We start from the raw sequence: 21960 nt of genomic DNA, 5'->3' as shown, positions 1-21960 counted from the left end.
CTCGTTGTGACTTTACCGCTATCTAGCTTCCTAGGATCGCCTCAAGTCGCTCGCTGCAGATTTACCCACATAATAATGTGGTTCTCACAAGTATAACATTTAATCACATTTATATTCATATAATCATACAAGCATGCTTATCATGTAATCATGCATTAATCAATAAATTCACACATAAACCAACTATGCCCTCCCGGCACACTAATCAAGGCCCTTAAGCCATATTAGTGATTTTGGGTCGTTACATATGCCCTCAACGGGCCAAAATTACAAATATGCCCTTATAAGCTAAACAGGGCCTGCATGCATATCTAATACTCATAAACATGCATTTCACATATCCATGTAATCATATAATCATGCATATCATCTAATCATGCATTTAATCATTAAATCACACATAAACCAATTATGCCCTCCAGGCACGCTAATCAAGGCCCTTAAGCCTTGTTAGTGATTTTGGGTCGTTACACGAACAATCAAGCCCCAGTACACTTCCTTCCGTTTTTTCCGGCCGTCTTCCCAAGCCCGGGCCACCATTTTTGCCCTCTCCTCTTGGAGGACCATGTCCTCTTCCTGAGGAAGAGCGGGGTTGATTGGGAGCATGGGATCCTTCGAAACCTCCCAAGTTACAATGAGGCTCTCCCCAGAAGAATGCTCTTCGGCCAGGGCGACCTATTTTGTCCTGGTCCTCTTGGACGGTGTCGCAGACTCGCTAGCGTCAGAGTCAACGACCCTTTTCTCTGCCCTTTGATCTTCTAAGGGATCCCGTTCCAAGTCGATGATCGGGGGAAGAGCGGGCGGGGATGGAACATTTTCAATATGCGCCACCGGGGGGACACTCATAGCTGAGGCTCTCTCAGTAACTTCCGGGTCCGGCCTCGAATCCTCGAGGACCAGCTCAAGCACTCTCTTTTTAGTCGGGCCCTTACCGGCCTTCTTCGCTGAAGCCTTGGCAGCGACTGCCCTGGCCTCGATCATCTCCTTCATTTTGGCCACGTGATTCGACATGTGTTGAATCGTCTAAAATGGGAAAACAAAAGAAAATCATAAAAACATAAATGAGGATGGAAAAGATAAAGCAAATATTAGTCTAAGGTCCTCCTGGACGACCCTTTATTTAAACAATGGGCACGACTCAACTCCCCTAAGTCGAAGGAATGAATGTGGTCCCCCATGTCGTCCAGGTCCAGAAAATTACCATATTGTAGGAACCTGGATGAATACATGAGGGTTAACGTATCCAGGACAATGGGGCATGGAAGCCCCACTTCTCTGATGGCCTCGATCGGGTAGTCTCGGTACATTTGCCTATCCCTAACTAAGTCCTTGAGATGAGGAGCATAAGTTAAAAGCAAAGGCGAATTACCTTGCCCTGAGATGCTGGCTCCGAGAGCCCGAGTGTTCGGCTGAGCCTCCCCGAGGAGGGCATCTAGCTCCTCAGATGCGGCCCTTTCCGCTTGGCGGGCATCTCCTTTTTCTTCTTCGCCGCGTCCACACGGGTCGCGACCTCAACAACCTCGATATGGACGAGGGCCAACTCCTCCCTCAGGGCAGGATCTCTCTTGCATTGCAGCCCCCAGAAGCTAGGGGCCGCAATCGTCTGGTTGGCCGCGAGCATCCCAACCAGTCGTAAATTCTCCGTGTTCACATAGTTCCCCACGTCCAGCTACTCCATGCTTAGGGTGGCGTATCTGATCCAGGATCAATTTGGTGAGAAGAGTTTGGGCGTACGGTCCTATTTTCCAGGAGCATGAGTGAAGAACAAACAAAACCAAAGGAAAACAAAAAGAAGTTAGGGGGAAAACAACTTACCCACGCACTGGAAGTCCAGCACCAACGTTGGTTTCTTCTCTGGGAGAAACCCGGATGTCATGAACCAGTAGTGTCTGACATGTGGGGGGTGCTTCCAGGTGCTGTGAGGAGCCGGATAGTTGATGCGGGGCTTCAATATGTAGAAGTTGTCCTGGGTCTTGTCTTTGACGTTAAGCTGTGGCTCCAGATTATAGAAGTACAACACCTCCGCGGGGGTAGGCACTGTGATCTCCTTAGATTCATAGAAAATGTGCCACCCCGCGAGCAACTTGTAGGCCTGGGGCAGGAGTTGGAATGGCGCAATTCCCAATAACTTAAGGAATTGCGCGAAGTAGTCGTGAAGCGGGTGCGTAGCTCCCGCACTAATGTGGCCTACGCTCCAATCCCCGAACTTGCCCACTGTAATGCCCCAAATTTCCTAATAAGGTTTAGGACCTTGATTAGGAGGCCGGGAGGGCCATAGTTGATTTATTATGGTATTTAATGATTATATGCATGTTTATGTGAATTATATTATTATATGATGGTGAATGCATGCATATGGGCTCATATTTTAATTATAAGGGTATTTTGATAATTTGGTCCGATGGGGGCATGGTTGCATATTTTTATGCATAGGGGGTGAATTATAATAAATTTTACCACATGATATGTGGATTGGTTCGAGCCATTCAGCATGAGACGATCATGGTATGTAAATTGTCGGTTTGGTCATAACAGGCTTAAGCTCGGGGTGAGTCTCGGGGTGTTTTTAATGATTAGAGCATTGCCGGGAATTAAAAGGGTAACGGGATAAGAATTAATGGTATTTGAGATTATTGTGAATAACGGTAAATGGAGGGTGTTAATTATAATTAACGAGATAGGCAGGAAAGGACGTTTTTACCCTTGGGATGACTTTAGAAACCTTAAGTGACCTAGGGGCATTTAGGTCATTTGGCAAGGGATATGTATCAATTAGATGGCTGTAGAAAACAGAAAGAAAAACAGAGCATCATCATCATCATCATCCTTTTCTCTCTGCCGTACACCATTTCTCCTTCATCTTCCTTTCAATTTTTGAGAGCCAACTTGAGGGAACAAGCTAGGAAATCAAGGTTTGGGCTTAGGGATTTGATTCAGCTATTGGAGGGGGACTGAAAACCAAGCTTGAGGTAAGGAACTCAGCCACGAAAATCTTATATACCCTGTTTTTCTATTAAGTTTGCAGTTGAGGATTTTGATGTGTTAGTTGAGAATTAATGGAAGTTCTTGGGTTTGGTAACTTGGGTTTTGATGAGGGTGAATTGTTGATGATGTTTAGGGGTTGAATTGGGTGTTAGATTGGTGTTTTGGATTGGTTTGAAGGTTCTAAGGGAAATCGCAGGGGAAGTCGAGCTGGTGCGTGCTGGGTTCTGGGCTGTTTTCCATAATGAGCCACGGCATGGCATAGGTGAGCCGCGGCACATGGTGCTTGACAGGGTAAGGCCGCCTTTGTTTGGGGGCGCGCCGCGGCGCAGCTGGAGAGGGTCGCGGCCCTTAGTGGCTTTTTGGCCAGAAAAGTGTTTTTAGCTTGGGGATTCAAGCCTTAGGTCTCGAGGTCGAACCTACTACCCGGTTGAGTAGTGTTTGATGTCTCGGAGGCTAGTTTTTTGTTTGGGAACCTTTTATTATTCATTTTATTGATGGAATCCCATAATTGGTTATGACCAGGTAACTGTTAAAGGACTGATCGTTCTCAAATGTCGTTTCTTTTATTAATTCTTGCTCGAACCCAAGGTAAGAAAACTGCACCCCATATGTGACATGCATGGTTATGTTTGATGCATGTTGGATGTTTAAATGTAAACATTGATAGCATAATGAATCCTTGGCAATCTTTCCCATTTGTATACGATTATTATTGAGGCATGCTGGATGATTAAGTGTGATGCATGTGATGCACGAGAAGCATTTGATTAGGACATGCCATGAATGATGAATATGAGATGAGATTGGTCAGAGCTTGAGTCTCTGTGTTTGTGCATGATCGTAATTATGCTAGCAACTGTTTAGTAAGCATGCTGAATGCCCTATTCTTGGATAATTGGCATATGATACACATTGATAGCAATGCTTACCTGTGCATGGTACTGACTAATTAGTCAGATTTGGCAAAGGTGCTAGTATCAACTGTGAAGCTGTGACTTATTAGTCAGGTTTGACAGTGGTACTGGGCACTAGTCACGTTGCACTGACTCATTAGTCAGAACGGCCTTAGCGTGTATCACGCAAGCCAACAGAGATTAGATCTAATCGACTATCAGCATTGAATGGCTCAAAGAGCATTAATGCCAGACCGACCTCAAGGGTCGACAAACATTATAAGCGCTTGAAGGCTAGAGGCTTACCCAACAGCCACCCTTCCATTTGAATTAGTGACTTGCTTGTCAGTCACTCAGTATGGTTTACCAGAACCTATTGAAGGCTAGAGGCTTACCCAACAGCCACCCTTCCATTTGAATTAGTAACTCACTTGTCGGTCACTCAGCATGGTTTATTGGAACCTCAAGTGTTGCGACACTCATTTGATGAATATTATAAGCGCTTGAAGTCTAGTGGCGTACCTAGCAGCCACTCTTCCATTTGATTAGTGACTTGTTTGGCAGTCACTCATCTGGTTAGGATTGACTTTATAGTCCTCCAATCAGAAGGCCAGGATTTCTTATCCTGGATACCCCAGCATTTGTTGAAATTCATTTGCATGCTTAATAGAGCTATGATTGCTAGGCATGCCAGATATGATTTGATATCATGATATGACTGTTTATGAGCATATGAGTTTTCTTGCTGGGCTTCGGCTCACGGGTGCTTTGTGGTGCAGGTAAAGGCAAAAGGAAGCTGGACCATCCTTGAGTTGGAGAGCTTAGGTGATGACGTGCACATATGTAGCTGCTCGACCAATACTTGGGCGAGGTTTGAAAGTGGAACTAGGGCTGAACCCTGTTTTGCCGCTTAGAGCGGCCTGTTGTAAATACTTTTTTGTAATAAACTCTGAAATTATATTTTTGGGATCCCAATGTATACAGTAAACGTTCTAATGAAACGTTATATCCTAACCAAATTTTTTAACCCCTAAACCGCTAATCATACTTAGTTACACGTTTATGGCCAAACGACTCGATTAGCGAGTTTAGCATTGTTTGCAATGTGCACTGTAGCGGTCCCTGGAGTTGGGGCGTTACACCCACGCTGGTGTGGGCCTTCTCCTCCCTCCTGGACAGTCGATTGTAGAAGAGTCCAGGAGTCGATTCTATTCCCAAATGCTACTCCAAAGCATCCAGCATCAGGTAGTTCAGGAACTCATTTTTCTCCCCATCCATCTCCCATGTGTTACCAGTGGGAGGTTTATGCCCCTCCCGGATGGTGGGGCCCGATTGTACGAATTCCTCCGGATGAAGGGTGACACCGCGGCTCATGATCGATGATTTAGGAACAATCAAGGAAATAGAAAACCAAGTAGTTAGCACCAAAACCAAAAATATTGGTTAAGGTACGGGGGTTTCTCCTAAAACTGCTTGGAGAAGTCCCCTCCGGACCCAAATCCGGGACCAATGGAGATCCCAAGAATCTTGATCGGGAACTAGGAAGGAAAGGTTTTTTCTCAAGTTTCCCGAATCTGTTTGGAACGCCCAAAGAGGTCCGGGGCGACTCTACCAGAGACATTACCTAGACCGTCTGTTCTACAGACCTACTCTAATTTGCTCAGAACCACCCTATGCAGTGGTCCCGACTCTAACAATCCTATGGTCCCAAAGGTGGTACTACGTAAAAAAAAAGGAAACTGAGGTAAAGGACCAGGGAACTTACTGTGGGGTACTAGATCTGGAAGTCGTGGGGTCTCCGGCGATAAGGTCGGAAAGATTTCAGCTTTGAATCGACAGAGGCGATGCAGAAGCTCGTCTATTGGTCGAACCGGGACCAGACTATCTAAGGGTGGTGCAGAAAGAGGGTGGTTCGGAAAGAAATGGCGACAGAGATGAAGCAGTGTCAAAGAATCTCGTCGACAAATTTGGACATAAGAAGCTCTCTTTTAGCTCTGATTGTTCAAAATGTTTAAAGTTGCAAATGAAAATTGGGGGGTATTTATAGGGCCAAAAGCAAACTGCTCGATCCGATAGTTCAGAATAACTTCCCTCATCTAACGGTCTCAGATTACGCAAAAGCTTTAATTAGCCCAATCAAGTATCGGATCTTGGATTCGCCAATTCGCGATCCGCATCCACCCGATCCAACGGTCCACATTAGAAGATTTCAGGAAAATCCTCATCCGACAGTCCCAATTGGTGCAGAGATATTAAATAGCCCACTCTATTACCATATCGGCATCACTTGTACAGAAGGGACACCTCGGAAATCACAATGACACATGTCTGTCAACACAATAATCAAGAGATTCTCTCCAGATTTGTAAGGCGCGAGTGACACGAACACACCAATTACTGGGGGACACATATGTGAAGCGTGGGGAATTCGAAAGGATAGGGATCACCCAAGTGGCCCCTATGTAAATGAACCCGCCTTATAGGAAACAAACCGGGCTGTGGGGATTTGATCAGGGACGCTAATACAAGCCTTTTCCATGAAAGATTAACCAAGCAGCCCTCATGAAAATGAACCCGTCTTCTACGAAACAAACTGGGACGTTAGGATTGGATCCAAGAGAATGAAGCAAGTCTTCGATGTGCAAGCACAGACGAAGACTTGGGGGATAAATGTTATCCCCGTTTTGCCTGGGACACGAGGCACGACATAATGGGAGTATAGGCTCTTTCGTAGAGATCAAAGGCCTAGTCTAAGCTCAATGGACAGGGAGGAAGAGAAGCCTAGTGGCCCACTCGTCAATAAGCCCAACATTGTTCAATGGGCGCCGCCATAACAAGGGAATCGGGACTAAGGTTCGGGCCCAGCTCATTTTTCCAGTCCCGATTTAGTGGCATTATCCGAGATGCGAATAAGGATGAAGTTCAACCGTCTGAATGGACTAAGACATCAGTAAATAAACCTGGGATCTGGAAAAAGAACCGGGGTCCTAGTAAACGAACCAGGATATTAGTAAATGAAACCAGGCCTGGCATCCGGGTTGCAGGATTAAACTTCCCTGATGCTGACACATTCTCGAGAAACACGGAGTTTGCTCTCCCTAACTAACCTGCATAATAGGTTACATACGGAATGTATTAGGAACAGTACTGCCACCACTCTGACAGATCATGTCCCCAGGATCTCCTTAGAAGCCCACGCGGACCATTCTGAAGCTACGTACTGTTGTTAGTTGTAAAGTGTGGTTATGCCCAAGCCGGCCCAATGGGCCTTGATTAGTGTGTATTATTTAGCAAAGTTCTTTGTACTAAGCCTCCATTAGTGAGTGAACCATTATTATATCCCTATTAGGCCCGGGTTAAGTCGGCTCAAGCCCACTGCACCCAACTACCTATAAATATGACTAGTTGTGCACTATAGAAGGGATCCAAGAATTTTCTCTTGTAAGCAATTACTCTGCTCGAATTCGCAGAAAACTCCATTGCTAAAGTTCTCCAATCTCTAATACAATAGACTCGTGGACTAAGTCTCTTTAATGCCCAACCACATAAAAACCCTCGTGTGGTTATCTTTAAATCCTTTCTTTTGACTCTCTTATCTTTCGGAATTCGAATTTATGAAAAACTCGGTAAACATATGATATATTATATTTAATATAAATTGATAAATTCTTATAGATATAATAATTTTATCTTGTAATTTGAAATGAGACTAGTATATATACTTTCATATAATTGCTGAACTTAAATTGTTAGTCATTTTTTATTTTTTGTTTTGTCATAATAATATAATAGTATGATTCAATATGCTTTAGAAAAAGACAAGATTGTTATTACTTCATCATGTTAGAAAAAGAATATATGTTTATTCTGTGTAGAAAAGGGAAATTTTTACTTTTAAAAGTATTTTAATTTTTTGAATGTTAACTTTAACAAAAATATTTTTATATTTAACAGAATATTCTTATATTTAAACATCACTTAAACTTAAATAAAATAAAATAAATAATTAAAAATGATATTTTTGTGATATTTTACAATGATAATTATTTAAAAATAATAAATAATTAAACAAATTAAAATATGATTTTTTTGAGATATTTTACAATGATAATTATTTAAAAATAATAAAATTATACATTCTATAACTTAAATAAAATTTAATTAAACTTAAACTTATGTATTAGAATAATCTCATATTAAATATATAATATAATCTATTATCAATTAGTAACAAACTTATTTTCAAAAAAAAAACTAGCAAGAAACTTAATTTGAAAATTCAGGTATAATATTTAATATTACATTAAACATATAATATATAATCTCTTGTTATTACTCTCAAATTCAAAAACTAGAACAACATAAAATTAAACAAAAATAAATAAATTATTTAATTATAATAGGATATTTATTTGAAATTTATATGACATTAATATAAATTTAATAAAAATAATTAATAAATTCTATAAATAAAATTAAATAAATGCCCATTGCACGTTGCTTGTATCTAGTATATATATATATATATGGGGTGTAGAGACTCAGAAAAAGAAAAAAAAAAGTATTATTTAAATTATTATTTTTTGTGAGTGGGACCCACCTGAGTAAATGAGTCAGTACTCATTTTTTTTCTTCTTTTCTTTTCTTCTTCTTTTCCCTTCTCTCTCCCCGAAACCCCTTCTTCTTCTCCCTTTTTCTTTTCTTTTCTTTCCTTCGTTTTCTCTCCAAACCAGTCACGGCCACAACCAGTTGGACCACCGCTGGAGCACCATTTCCGACACGCGCCAGAGCTGCAGCTTCCCTGACCGGCGATGACGGAAACCCCAAATTTTGGTGGCCATCGGAGGAAGGACGCGCCTATACAGCCACTTCGAAGTTTCGCCGTCGAAACTTTGAGGTGACTTTCCGGCGAACTCTGACCATCGTTCGGCGAGTGGGTGGTACCGTTGGAATCAGCATCATGAGAGGATCGTCGCCCACTAAGTCATTCCGGTCAACTCACCATTTTTCTCCGGCGAGATTTTGGGTATCTTCGTCCCTTTGGAAGCATTTTCCGGCGACACCGGAGGTCATTTGGGCGAAGGAGCTGTACTTTCGTGATGTACTCATCGGGATGATCGTTTTGATATATGCCATGCATATATTCGTTGATGTTTCCGGTACCGCCACCAACCACTATTGTGCACCGCTTTGGTGAAGTTCCGAAACTTGAAATTTTAAATATGGTCATATTATATGTCATTGGACACGATTTTGAATAAGGAATGCTATGATGATAATCGTTTGCTCATTTGGTGCACGTAGGAAAAACGTGATATTAAAATCGGACTAAATCATTCTAATATCATCGATAAGCTTAGGAGCGTTGCTTTGGGCTCGGATTAAATTCTAAGGAGGTATCTAAAGAGGTAGGGATTCAACTAGACTATTGGACTTATTTTACTCGTATTAAATTGCATTCAACATATTCCAATTTTGATATTTATAAAATGTTTGAAAAATTGAAAACTTAACCTGCATGTTTTCTGATCTGTTCTGAGGGCACCGAGTGCCAAATATATATTTTGTTCACTTATTTATGCAGGTTATGATTTTTGGGTTTATTCAAATGTAGCTGTTATGCTGCCCAATTTTCTAAAATATAAAGGGAATATGTTTCTTTCTTTTCATGTTTACCTGCATTTGGTTATACTGATGAGAGCCATAGTGATCATGATTGGTGCACGTTGTTGTTTCACGACCTAGTCTCTGTGTCATCATAGGTAGATCAGGTGTCCACTCACCTGTAGGTGTAAAGACCTAGCATCTGTATACAGGAAGTGTTCTGAGCCTCCCCCTTGTGGTGGTTATCAGGTCCGGCTACCCGGTTTAGGATGTCGGATTTTCTATGGTGGGTAACGGGAACTAGGGATCTAGTGGACGGTGTGATGTGCACTTGTAGCTATGCTCTTATGATTATTTGTGGTTTCTCTATTTTGGTTTATACATGATGATATATGTTTTGCTTTCAAAGCTAACTATGCAGGGATTTTATTAAACTTTTGGGTCCATGATATTAGTTGTTTTCCTACTGGGCTTTATAAGCTCACCCCTATCTCTCCCATTCCAGGAGCCTAGTGACGCGAACGTGGAAATGATGAATTATCGATGGAGCCAATGTGTTTAGCCTATTTCTATTTCGGGTCATTGTCTTATCTTTTGAGCATTATATATGTATTCGACTTCGAATCTAATGATCAGTATATCTGAATGAGCTATGAAATAGTTAGGGATGAGGAATGGTGGATGCTAAGTATTATTTTGAGTGTTTATGACTTATTAAATTTAACTATTTGGTGATTACATAACTGTGGGAATATTATTGTTTTATGTATAATGATAAATGATCATATTTTTATTACTAATATTTTTCTATCTAATTATAGGAGTTATTTCATTATTTTAACTTATAATTATAGTACGATTTAATATAAAGTAAATGATCATTTATAAAGACTATTTTTCAACGAGGGTCAAAGTTTGACCTTTGACCACCAAGTTATGGATATTACAAATCTGCCACGGCCTAGGGCTCGGGTCGTGACATGGGGGCACTCTTAATGGTTACTACCTATGGATGGTTACTTAATATTAGTCATTGTATTAAGATCAATTATCCATATTTATAATTGTTAATTAATATTTCTAAAAATAAAATTTGACTTTTTCAAACTTTTGGAATGACTACTTAATGACATAACGGTCACATATTTATTAAATAAAGAATAAAAAAAATCTTATTTAATATTCGTTCTTCATTCTTGATTCATTCTTTTTATCAATTCCATGAAAAAAAAATCATTTTGGAATTAATGAGAATAATTCATGTGATCATTATCATTCCAACTAATGTTTATTGCCTAAATAATCTAAAAAATTCGAAATTATTGATTTTATATATTTATTTTCATTATCATTATAATCATTCCTCATCAAAAACTTGTTTAATGATTTATGGTAACCATCCATGTATGGGTCATAACCATTGAGAAGTCTTCTATATATATAGGGCACTACTTGGGTGCATCCATTTGACTATTTTTGCACTTAAATAATTTTGTTATAATGTGTAAATTGTTGTAATTTTAGACATCATGCAAATTTTCAAGAAATTCCATATAGTTTACACTGCATGCCGAAAACAAAGTTCAAACAGTTGAATTTTACATACACATACAAAAAAATAGACACGTGTGCAATAACATTGTTTTTCATACAGTAAACTATTCAGAATTTCTTGAAAATTTGTAAGATGTTTTAAATGACTACAATATATATCATCATAAAAAAAATTATTTAGGTGCTGAAATGCCTACTGGCTACACCAAAGTCCTCCCCATGTATATATATATATATTATTTTTAAAACTAGAAAATACAAAGAAAAGTGACCACTAGCTACTATATATGAATCGCTAAGATGAAGTACTAATTAACAAAGAGGAATAATTAAAAAAAAAAGGCGGTTTTTCTTTCTCTCTCTCTCTCCTTCGGTGTCTCACCGGAGCTATGGCGAAAGGAGTGAAGGCAGCTGGGAAAACCAAATCGAAGCCGAAATCTAAGAAATATGGTCCATCATCTTCTGATAGGATCATCAAAACGAGGTCAATGGATGAGGTATTAGGAGTGACGGAGCTGGATATTGAGGAAGATAAAGAGGCGGATGATCAATGGGTTGAGAAGCATTACTCACCAGAAGCGACGGAGGAGCTTCTCAGGAAACAAAGTGAGATTCGACAAGATTTCTCTGACTGGCTAACGATTGCGAATCGCACGACACAAGATGTACATTCGGGTAAGAAAATTCCTCCTCCGATTTTGCGATCTAACATCGTTAAGAATTTAGAGTCCTGTTTTGTTGGATCGCCAAAGCAGAAGGGCGACTGTCCAGGGGCTACTGCCTGCAAAAGTGGTTTGGGTCAGATGGACGAGCAAGGCGATTGCCTGATTGCTCCTGGAAGTGATGGTTATTTGAAGCGAGATACTGGCTCAAAAGTGAAAATAACCTTTGATGATATTGCAGAGGAGGTTAACTGTTGGCAGCCATCGATAGTTTGTTTCGTAATGGGAGTTAATCCACCTCTTCATATTCTTGATGGTTTTGCAAGGAGAATGTGGAAAGAGGATGTTGTTAAGGTGGGATTGATTGCTCGGGGGATCTTTATCATTCGATTTCAGAACATGGAACAACGAGATAAGGTCCTACAGGGAGGTTACATATTCTTTGATCGGAAGCCTGTGGTTATGAAACCATGGAACCCGATAGATGACTTTTCTAAAGAGGAGATTACTAGCGTACCGACTTGGATACAATTAAAAGGATTGGATATCAAATATTGGGGGGAAAAATCTTTATTCAAGATTGTTGGACAGATAGGCACACCTCTAAAAGTTGATAACATTACAAAACACAGGGATCGGTTGATGTATCTCCGTGTCTTAATTGAGGTTAACTTTGCACAAGATTTCCCAGCTTCAATTTCTTTCACTGATGAATTTGATCGTGACATTGTTTTGGAAGTGAAGTATGAATGGTTGCCCCTGGTTTGCTATAGCTGTTCAGGTTTGGGACATGAAACTAAATAGTGTAGGAACAAGCTTATAGAGAAGGAAACAGAGAAGAAACAATGGGTTCCTAAAGAAAAAGTGACAAAGATGGAGACAATGGTTCCGAAAGTGGATAAGGAGGGTTTTCAAAGAGTTGAGAAGGGGAAAAGAGTAGATAAGGAAGCTTTACCAGTTATGACTAAAGTGACTAATAGATTTGGTATACTAGAAAGTCAGGAACAGGAGGGTCCAAATTGTCATATGGAAGGGGGGGGGGGGGGGGGGGGAGATCCCTCTACTTCCAATGGATAAGATCCTCTGTTGGAATGTTAGGGGGGTTAATAGCCAACTAAAACATCAAGAAATCAAGCAATTGATTTTTTCTAAAAAAGTTGGGCTAGTTAGTCTCCTTGAAACTAAGGTCAAGAATAAGAGCATGGGTTCTCTATACACTAGTTTATTTCAGAATTGGTGTTTTACAAATAATAACTCTTGGATTGACAAAGGGAGGATTGTTATAGCATGGTTACCAAATTTGTTTTCTGTTGATATCAGACTTTGTACAGCTCAACTAGTTCACTGTGTTGTTCATTCAAGGCAGAAACAAGGCAGGTTTAATGTTACCTTTGTATATGGCTTCAACGAAGATAAGAAGAGAACTCAACTATGGATAGATCTGGAGGAGATTGCAACACAAATACAGGGGCCTTGGACAATTATGGGTGACTTTAATGATATCCTGTTTCCTAATGAAAGAATGGGAAGAAGATGTACTAAAAGTCCTACTCAAGAATTTCAAGATTGTGTGGAAAGATGTCACTTGGAGGACTTAAAATATTCTGGGAACTTTTACACCTGGAGTAATAAGCAAAAGCCAGAGGACAGAGTCTTCTCAAAGCTAGACCGAGTTTTGGTTAATCCTGAATGGGCAGATGTGTTTCAACATTCAGAAGCAATTTTCTTACCTGAGGGTTGTTTTGATCATAGTCCCATTTTGGTGTCTTTATAACAAGATGAGATTAGTGGCAAAAAACATTTTCGATATTTTCGAATGTGGAAAGATGCAGATGATTTTGGTGCAAGAGTTGCTCAAGTTTGGCAAGAAGGAGCTGATGGTTCTGCTATGTACAAATTGACAGTGAAACTCAAACGGTTGAAACATGTCCTTAAGCTGATTAATAAAGAAGGTTTCAATGATCTACACAAAGCAGAAATGGTTGCTAAGGAAGAATTGATGAACTTGCAGACAAAAGTGAATAAAGATCCTCATGACTCCCGAATGCAGGTAGAGGAACAGAATGCTAGGGAGAATTATGCCAAATTATCCAAGGCATATTCTCTTTTTCTAGCTCAGAAAGCTAAAATTACTTGGGCTTCCAATGGAGATGAAAACACAGCAATCTTTCATGCCTCTCTGCGGGCAAGGAGACTTCAGAACCGAATCTATACAATAGAAGATGAGCAAGGGAATTGGTGTGATTCTCCTATTACTGTTCAGCGAGCATTTCTTCAGTATTATCAACATCTTCTTGGCTCTGTGATGTTTAACAGATATAGGGTGAAGCAGAGCATTATTAATATTGGACCAAAGTTATCTGAAATACATTACAGAATTCTTGAAGCCGAGTACACAACACAGGAGGTCAAAGAAGCCATGTTCTCTATTCCTGGAATGAAAGCCCCAGGCCCGGATGGTTTTGGTAGTAGTTTTTACCAAGATAACTGGGATTTGGTAGGGTATGATGTGATATCTGCGATACTATCTTTCTTGACCTCAGGCAGAATACTCAAGGAGATTAATGCCACTACCATTACTCTTATTCCTAAGATGATCTGTCCGCGAAGTGTGAGTGACTTTAGGCCAATCTCATGCTGCAACGTGATTTACAAGGCTGCATCGAAAGTGATTTGTTCGAGATTGAGACAAGTATTACCTGATTTAATTGCTGAAAACCAGGGGGGTTTCGTACATGGTAGATACATAGCCCATAATATCATGGTTTGTCAGGATTTGGTGAGGTTATATGGGCGAAAAAAGTGCAAACCTAGTTGTATGATTAAGATTGATCTAAGGAAAGCATATGATACAATAGAGTGGGGATTCATTGAAGAGATGCTCAAGGCTTTTGACTTTCCTCAACACTTTTCAGAATTAATAATGACTTGTGTTAAAACTCCTAAGTTTTCTTTGCTTCTCAATGGATAGATGCATGGTTTTTTTGCATCAAAACGAGGTGTTAGGCAAGGGGATCCCATATCTCCCTTGCTGTTTGTCCTTGGAATGGAGTACCTATCAAGAATATTGAGTAAAGTGGTTACTTTATCTGGTTTCAAATACCATGATAAATGCTCCAATCTGAAGTTAAACCATCTATGTTTTGCGGACGACCTTCTTATTTTCTGTCATGGAGACTATGTTTCAATCCTTCTCATGCTCAAAGGTCTGAAGCTATTTTCCTCTTCTTCGGGCCTGGTTCCCAACTCTGATAAGTCTGCCATATACTGTCACGGTATGCCTGAAGCTGTAGTTGATCGGATTCTGGAGGTCTCTGGATTTTCTCGCAGCCACCTCCCATTCAGGTACCTCGGCATCCCTATTTGCTCAAAAAAATTCCTTCTGTTGAATGTAAATATATATTGGAAAGGATGATAAGCAGGATTAGATCTTGGAGTACTCGGAACCTCTCTTATATGGGGAGAGTCACATTGATCAATTCAGTCCTAATCTCAATTCATTCATATTGGGCTCAAATTATGATTTTGCCTAAAAAATTGTTAAAAGAGGTTGAAGCTATATGTAGAGCCTTTCTTTGGAAAGGTATCTCGGATACTCACTTACCAGGGCTAATTGCTTGGGAGAATATTTGTGTTTCAAGGGCTGCAGGTGGCTTGGGATTTCGGAAATTACATGATTGGAACATGGCTGCCATGGGAAAATATGTTTGGGCAATTGCCAAGAAGAAAGATAGCCTGTTTGTCAAGTGGATAAATAGTGTCTATTTGATGAATCACAATTGGTGGGATTATAAATGTCCCATGGACTGCAGCTGGTACTGGAAGTGTTTGGTGGCTGTGAAGGATAGTTTCAGAATGAAAATTTCTCAGGATTCTTTTTTGTCCCAGGAATATACTATCAAATGGGGATTAGACTTGCTGTTTCCTCAAGAGTCTAGAGTAGCATGGAGGAAGTTTGTTTGGGATAGACTCATTACTCCCAAGCATCGATTTATTATGTGGTTAGTTATGTGGGGAAGACTACACACAAAGGACCGAATTGTTAAATTCAAGCCTAATATTGATCAGGATTGCTTATTATGTGGACAGGAAAAGGAAAGCATTGACCACCTCTTTTTCAAATGTATATACAGTCAGAGGTGTTTAGAGGCTATCAAAAATTGGCTTAATTGGAATGCACAATCAACTAATCTCACTTGTCTTCTGCATTGGGTCTCTCATGCCAAGCTTAAATCCAGGATATACAAGAGCATACTGTTCTCTTTTCTTGCTACAACAGTGTATCATATATGGAGAGTGAGGAATGATGCACTTTGGAATCACAAGCTTTGGCAAATTCAACACACAGTTAGTAGAATTCAGCATGATTGTAAATTTCGGGTATTTAGTGTGTTGCCATGTAAAGCATCTAGGAAAGATAGAGAATTTATTAACCGTTTGTCTCTGAATTGATTTGTACAGATTATATATAGGGCCTTCACTTGTTTCGGCAGATTGTTGGGTTGGAATTGGGTCTTGTAATTGTGTTGGGTTTCATAGACTTTGTCTTGTAATGGTTTGTTGAGCAATACAATCTTTCTTATTCATAAAAAAAAAAAAAAAAAAAAAAAAGAGGAATAATTACAATAGAGACCAATAAGTATATACACTATAATACTATATCTAATTTACGAACTTTTTACTAAATTTTTTACACATCGTCAATAAATAAACTTATACTTGCGGTGCACACATCATAACTTAAACGAGAAACTGCAAAACAAAGTTGCGTTAGATTGAAGTAATGCATAAATAAAACAAAAATATGATATTGCGTTTACACTAAATACTTTTTTATTTCTTAATATTATTAGTAAATGCGACTCTAAATCAAATTTTAAAAAAATTAAGTAAATATTAGAATAGAAATATTTGAAGTTATATGTAAATAACCAACAATGAAAAGAGAAGAATTTTAATAATAATAATAATAACAGTGGCATACCTGGTATATATATATACCTGATAAATTTAATATGAACACATTTCGTGGCTGCATGGAGTTAATTAGCTTGAATAGTATCTATATATACGCTAATATATATATATATGTATGTGTTACCAATTCCCTATAATTTTCAATTTTTCATAGAATGAGCCATGACGGCCACCAGGTGGTAGCTGCACAAAAAAGATAGTAATTAATTAAAAGAAAACATATAATTAATTAAATTAATACATATAATTCATTATACTAAATATAAATGGAAATTTGTATGTATAATTTTTTTTATTTGTTGGTGTTATTAGTTTCGAACTGAGATTTTTTTTTTAATTTTTAATGAAAAACTATTACAAGTTTCGATTCCATATTTTTCAGTAACATTAATTAGATGAGCGCTTAAATTTCGAAAATCCATAAAAATAAATAAGTAAAGAAAAAGCTAAAAATTTGAAAAATAATAAAAGTAGGTACCCGGAGAAACATTATTCTGTTGATGATCGTAATCATGTGGATAATCAAAGCTCATCATCATATGCCTCCAACAATCCAGAAAAGCACGAAAAGGCCAAAGAGAAAGCAACTGAGTCCACCAAAAACGCACCGTATTGGACCCATCTTCGTCGTCGTCTTCTTCCTCTTGACGATCCTCTACATCATACCGACAAACGGGACAAGTCGTATGGAGTCTCAGCCATGGAAGAATACAATCAGAATGATAGAAATGCTTACACGCCAACTCTCTCACTTCCTCCCCCACCTCGAACTCCTCCTTACAAACCGGACAAATCGGGTCCCTTCTCAACTCCATTTCCGTAACCCTAACCCTAGTCAAGCATGCCTCCACCGCCCGACGTCGTCGGTGACCAGGCTGTCCTCCTCCTCCTAATACTGTCTCGTTTAAGGCGTTCGTGAAAACGTCGTCGTTTTCATCATCATCTTCTCGAAAAAATCGGAAGGTAATCCACGGCTCTAAAAAAAGTTGGTTAGTTGTTGGGTTGTAGGGTTCTCGATCTCCTTCGCTCGACGGTGCCGTCCGTCCGAAACCGGTGGGACGAGGTCTTGAGGCGTTATCAAGTGCTAGGGCTAAGCTTTCGAGTAAAGTGCGGCCGCCGAGGGATAAGGATTCGAGAAGAGGCGGCCGCCATATCGGCCTGGAAATGTCGAGCTCGTGATGACGGAGGTCGTTGGAGCAGTAAGGACATGAAATTTCGTGTGCGTTTGAAAGGACTGTACGGATGGTGCGTTGGCAGTTAAGGCACCTGAAGTAATGAAAGGTTCTTGTTCTTCTGATTCCGTTGACAATTACGCGAGGACGACGACCATTCAATGATGAGGACATTTTATTTTGAAATTCTTGCAACTGATGATACTATTTTGAGCTACTATTGTATATATATATATATGGAGAAATATGTTGGGTGGAATGGGGTGGGATGTATAGAGAGAAAAGGATGACTTGGAGGAATAAAGGAAGTGATTCCTTATGTTCTCTTAGTATATTTGATGAATTTGTTTGGTTTTGTACATGGACAAAGTAAAGGATGATCCAAATAATATGTCCACGGAAATTTAAAATAAATACTTAAAACTTTACCCTTAGTCTAAATTACACAAATTATTTTAAATATTTTTGTACCTAGTAATATATTTTTTTTGAAAGAAAAGCATAATATATTTATTTAAGAAGGGAAATTTCATATTATATACATAATAATTTAGTAAAAATTTTTAATATGCCAACATAAGTTATTATCTCAAATATACGACAATTTCAATATTTTAGACAAAAATACATCTAACATTCAAAACACTCATTTTCCCTATCAATTGAAACTTTCTCTCTCTAACATCTCTCATTATCTCACTCTCTCTAACATTCTAATCTTGTAGTTCTCGAAAAAATACCAAAATTAAAAAAAAAAATCTGAAACCGACATTTGAGTGAAAAAATATAAACATCCAAAGTTTTCGTCAAATTTCAGTGCAGAGTATCGAAAAAGCATCGTTTTGGACAAAAAACAAGTTTTCATGATTGCATCGAAACATCATCGATGCACCATCGATTTTGCATCGAAACATCATCGATTTGGCATCGAAACACCATCGATTTTGCTTCGAAATTGCATCGAAACACCATAAAAAAAGCATCTAAATTGCATCAAAATGATGTCTTTTCGATGCATCAAAATTGCATCTAAATTGCATCAAAAATCGATGCTCTTGTGATGTAATCATAAAACTTGATTTTTGGCAATAACAATGCTTTTTTCAATGCAAAATTGATGGTGTTTCGATGCAAAATCGATGGTGTTTCGATATTCTTGCGATGTAAACATAAAAACTTGTTTTTTTACCAAAACAATATTTTTTCGATGCAAAATCGATGGTATTTCGATGTAAAATCAATGGTATTTCGATGGTGTTGCGATGAAATCATGACAACTTAATTTTTGGCCAAAACGATGCTTTTTCGATGCAAAATCGATGATTTTTCGATGCTCTTGCGATGCAATCATAAAAACTTGTTTTTTTGGCCAAAACGATATTTTTTCGATGCAAAATCGATGATGTTTCGATGCAAAATCGATGGTGCATTGATGATGTTTCGATGTTGTTGCGATGCAATCATGAAAACTTGATATTTAGTCAAAACGATGCTTTTTCGATGCAAAATCGATGTTTTGTACTGAAATTTGACGAAAACATTGAAGGTTCATATTTTTTCACTCAAATGTCTGTTTCAGATGAATTTTTTTAAAATTTTGATATTTTTCGAAATCTACAATATTAGAATGAGAGAGAGAGTGAGAGAATGAGATATGTTAGAGAAAGAGAATACGAATTGAGATAGAAAATAAGTATTTGAATGGTAAGATATTTTTGTCTAAAAAAAATTGAAATTGTCATATATTTGAGATATTAACTCATATTAGTATATTAAAAATTTTACAAAATTATTATGGATGTAATATTAAATTTCCCTTTAATAAGAAAGCTACATAATACTTAATTAAAAAGTTAAAAGATGAAGGTTTTTTTTTATGGTAAATGTTAAAATAATTATTCCACGTAAAAAATCGTATTTTTAAATAGGGGAATTATCTAGTCGCTCGGTTATCTTTGAGGTGTGACATCCCTCAAATAAGACAATGAATAATTTACTGTAGCAAACAGTATTTTTTGTTGTTTTGTGACCGGTTATGTGCAATTTATAAAGTAAAAGTAGTACTTTGTTAATTGTACATTGAGTATATTTAATACTTTTTATTTGATTTAATTGTTTAGTGGGGCAAAATTGTAATAACACATATTTGTTGATATTGCTGATATGTTACGTATCCATGAGAAATAAAAATATATTTTATTTGAAGCATATTGTATTGAGTTATTAATTAAAATTATTTATGAGTGAAGCATTATTAATTTTCTATGACAAAGCACATGTCACTATTAAGACTCGATCATTACATATATATGTATATATATATTTTTAATGTCGATGAGATTAGATTATTTGATATATATATATATAAATACATTTATATGAAAATAAGTAAATGTACTACTAAGAAAGTTATGTGGAAGTTATTTTATTTTACGGAATATATATTAATTTTTTCTCAAAATATTTTTTTTTTAAAAAAAGGCTTTATAAACAAAAACATTAATGATTTTTTTTTAAAAAAAAAAACAATATATAGAGAGAGTAAGTGATGTTGTTAGCATCATTCTGCTTTATTATTACTTGTTATTTTATCAATTTAACTTATATTTTTTTAATAAGTTAATCTATTTATTAGTATGTACAAAATAATACTGTTATGAAGTATTTTCGTTTTCACTCTTTGTTGGTATCATACTTTAACTTACTCTTATTTTTTCTATTTTTTAATATATTTTTAGTATGTTGTAGCTATTCTAATGATAAATGATTAAATATATCATTAATTATTTAAAGTTTTTTTTTTAAAAAAAAAAATCTATCATTTATTAATATTATCATGGTTTTGTAAATATAAATGGAATTGATAATTGCAACAAGGTGAAAATAATACAAAACATATCTAGCTACTTCAATAATGATAATTAATTAAAGTACAATATGCAAAACATAATAGAATGAATACTTCTACAAAGATAGTAATTGTTGAAGAAGTATTTTTTTAAAATGGAAAATTAACCTTAAATCATTTACATAACTATATATACCATGCATGAAAAGAATTTGTATATAAGATCTTAGAGCTAACTACAAAAATTATTTCACTCTAAGTTTTGGAGAATTTTACATAGTTTTAATATAATAATTTATGTGTATCAAAATTAATTAATTCAATCCCCAAGGGAGAAAATACAACATTTATATTTAAAACATAGTTGTTGTAAATACTTAAATAAAATATCTACTTCGCCTTAATAAGTATGAACCTAACTTAAATTTAAATATAGTTTTAAACTACTATCTAGATATTTTGCATATGTCTAGTGAGACAACACTAAGCCGACAACATTTTCGAACTTGGTAGTAAATTGTTTCTATTTGAACATTTTACAATATTCCCAACCTAACCCTGCAACGCAAGCAGCAGTAGTTATCTTGAAATCTTTATGGTGTATTATTGAGAACATATTTTGCATACAATGTCCAACCAAATGATTCTACCCAAGTTAAATATCCTATAAACAATACACAAAAGTACGCCAGAATAATACACATAACATTTGATCATTTCATTTTATTTTCCTATTCTTATCTAAATGCATATGCAATGAATGTTCGTACGTTTTAACTTTATTAAACAACTAGAAAACATAACCGCGCTTCGCGCAGTCTTTTGTAATTATTAAAAAATATACATAATTTAAAATACTTTTAGGAGAATACTACGACATGGATTCTTTTTCACCCTACTCATACAACATGTTCCTTATATGGACACGTGATGGCATATTGAATACAATTTTTTTTTTCATGATGGTGTCCATTGTATATCAAATTTCTTGCAAGTTTTTGAAAAATTCTGAATAATTAAAGTACTGAAAACAAAGTTCAAAAAATTTGTTATACGTGTGCATTTATTTTTTATCATTATTATACGCTTTGCATGATTTTTTTTATAAAAAGTCTAAATTATGCATATGGAAATTTATGTTTTGTGTAAGACTTATTTTGGGCAATTACCTGTTTGAATCTTTTATTTTTAAAAATTAACTTTTAGAACTCGTGTTTTGTCAAAATGTTAAATATAGGATTGGATAGATTGATTATTTGAACATT

The 21960-nt window shown here is 37.1% G+C and overlaps 2 protein-coding genes and 1 long non-coding RNA gene across 3 annotated transcripts; 2 read left to right on the top strand and 1 right to left on the bottom strand.

The window, feature by feature from the left end:
• Positions 1–8475: 8475 nt before the first annotated feature.
• LOC133783986 (uncharacterized) lies at positions 8476–10225 on the top strand. The gene is made up of 2 exons (XR_009871060.1): positions 8476–9286; positions 9988–10225. It is a non-coding gene; the product is annotated as an uncharacterized LOC133783986 (long non-coding RNA).
• A 4444-nt stretch (positions 10226–14669) lies between these two features.
• LOC133785015 (uncharacterized) lies at positions 14670–16150 on the top strand. Its single transcript, XM_062224273.1, has 2 exons — positions 14670–15043; positions 15340–16150. Exons 1-2 carry the CDS (start codon positions 14670–14672, stop codon positions 16148–16150), a joined length of 1185 nt encoding a protein of 394 aa, XP_062080257.1.
• On the bottom strand, positions 15852–18076 carry LOC133783985 (E3 ubiquitin-protein ligase RZF1). The gene is made up of 3 exons (XM_062223549.1): positions 17154–18076; positions 16683–16858; positions 15852–16450 (listed from the first exon to the last, which is right to left on the bottom strand). The coding sequence occupies exons 1-2, from the start codon at positions 18019–18021 to the stop codon at positions 16824–16826; spliced, it is 903 nt and encodes a 300-aa protein (XP_062079533.1). The 5' UTR covers positions 18022–18076; the 3' UTR covers positions 15852–16450; positions 16683–16823.
• Between the last annotated feature and the right edge of the window lie 3884 nt (positions 18077–21960).

Source organism: Humulus lupulus, chromosome 6 (assembly GCF_963169125.1).
Source record: "Humulus lupulus chromosome 6, drHumLupu1.1, whole genome shotgun sequence".
Taxonomy (NCBI): domain Eukaryota; kingdom Viridiplantae; phylum Streptophyta; class Magnoliopsida; order Rosales; family Cannabaceae; genus Humulus; species Humulus lupulus.
This window is presented reverse-complemented; position numbering and strand designations above follow the sequence as displayed.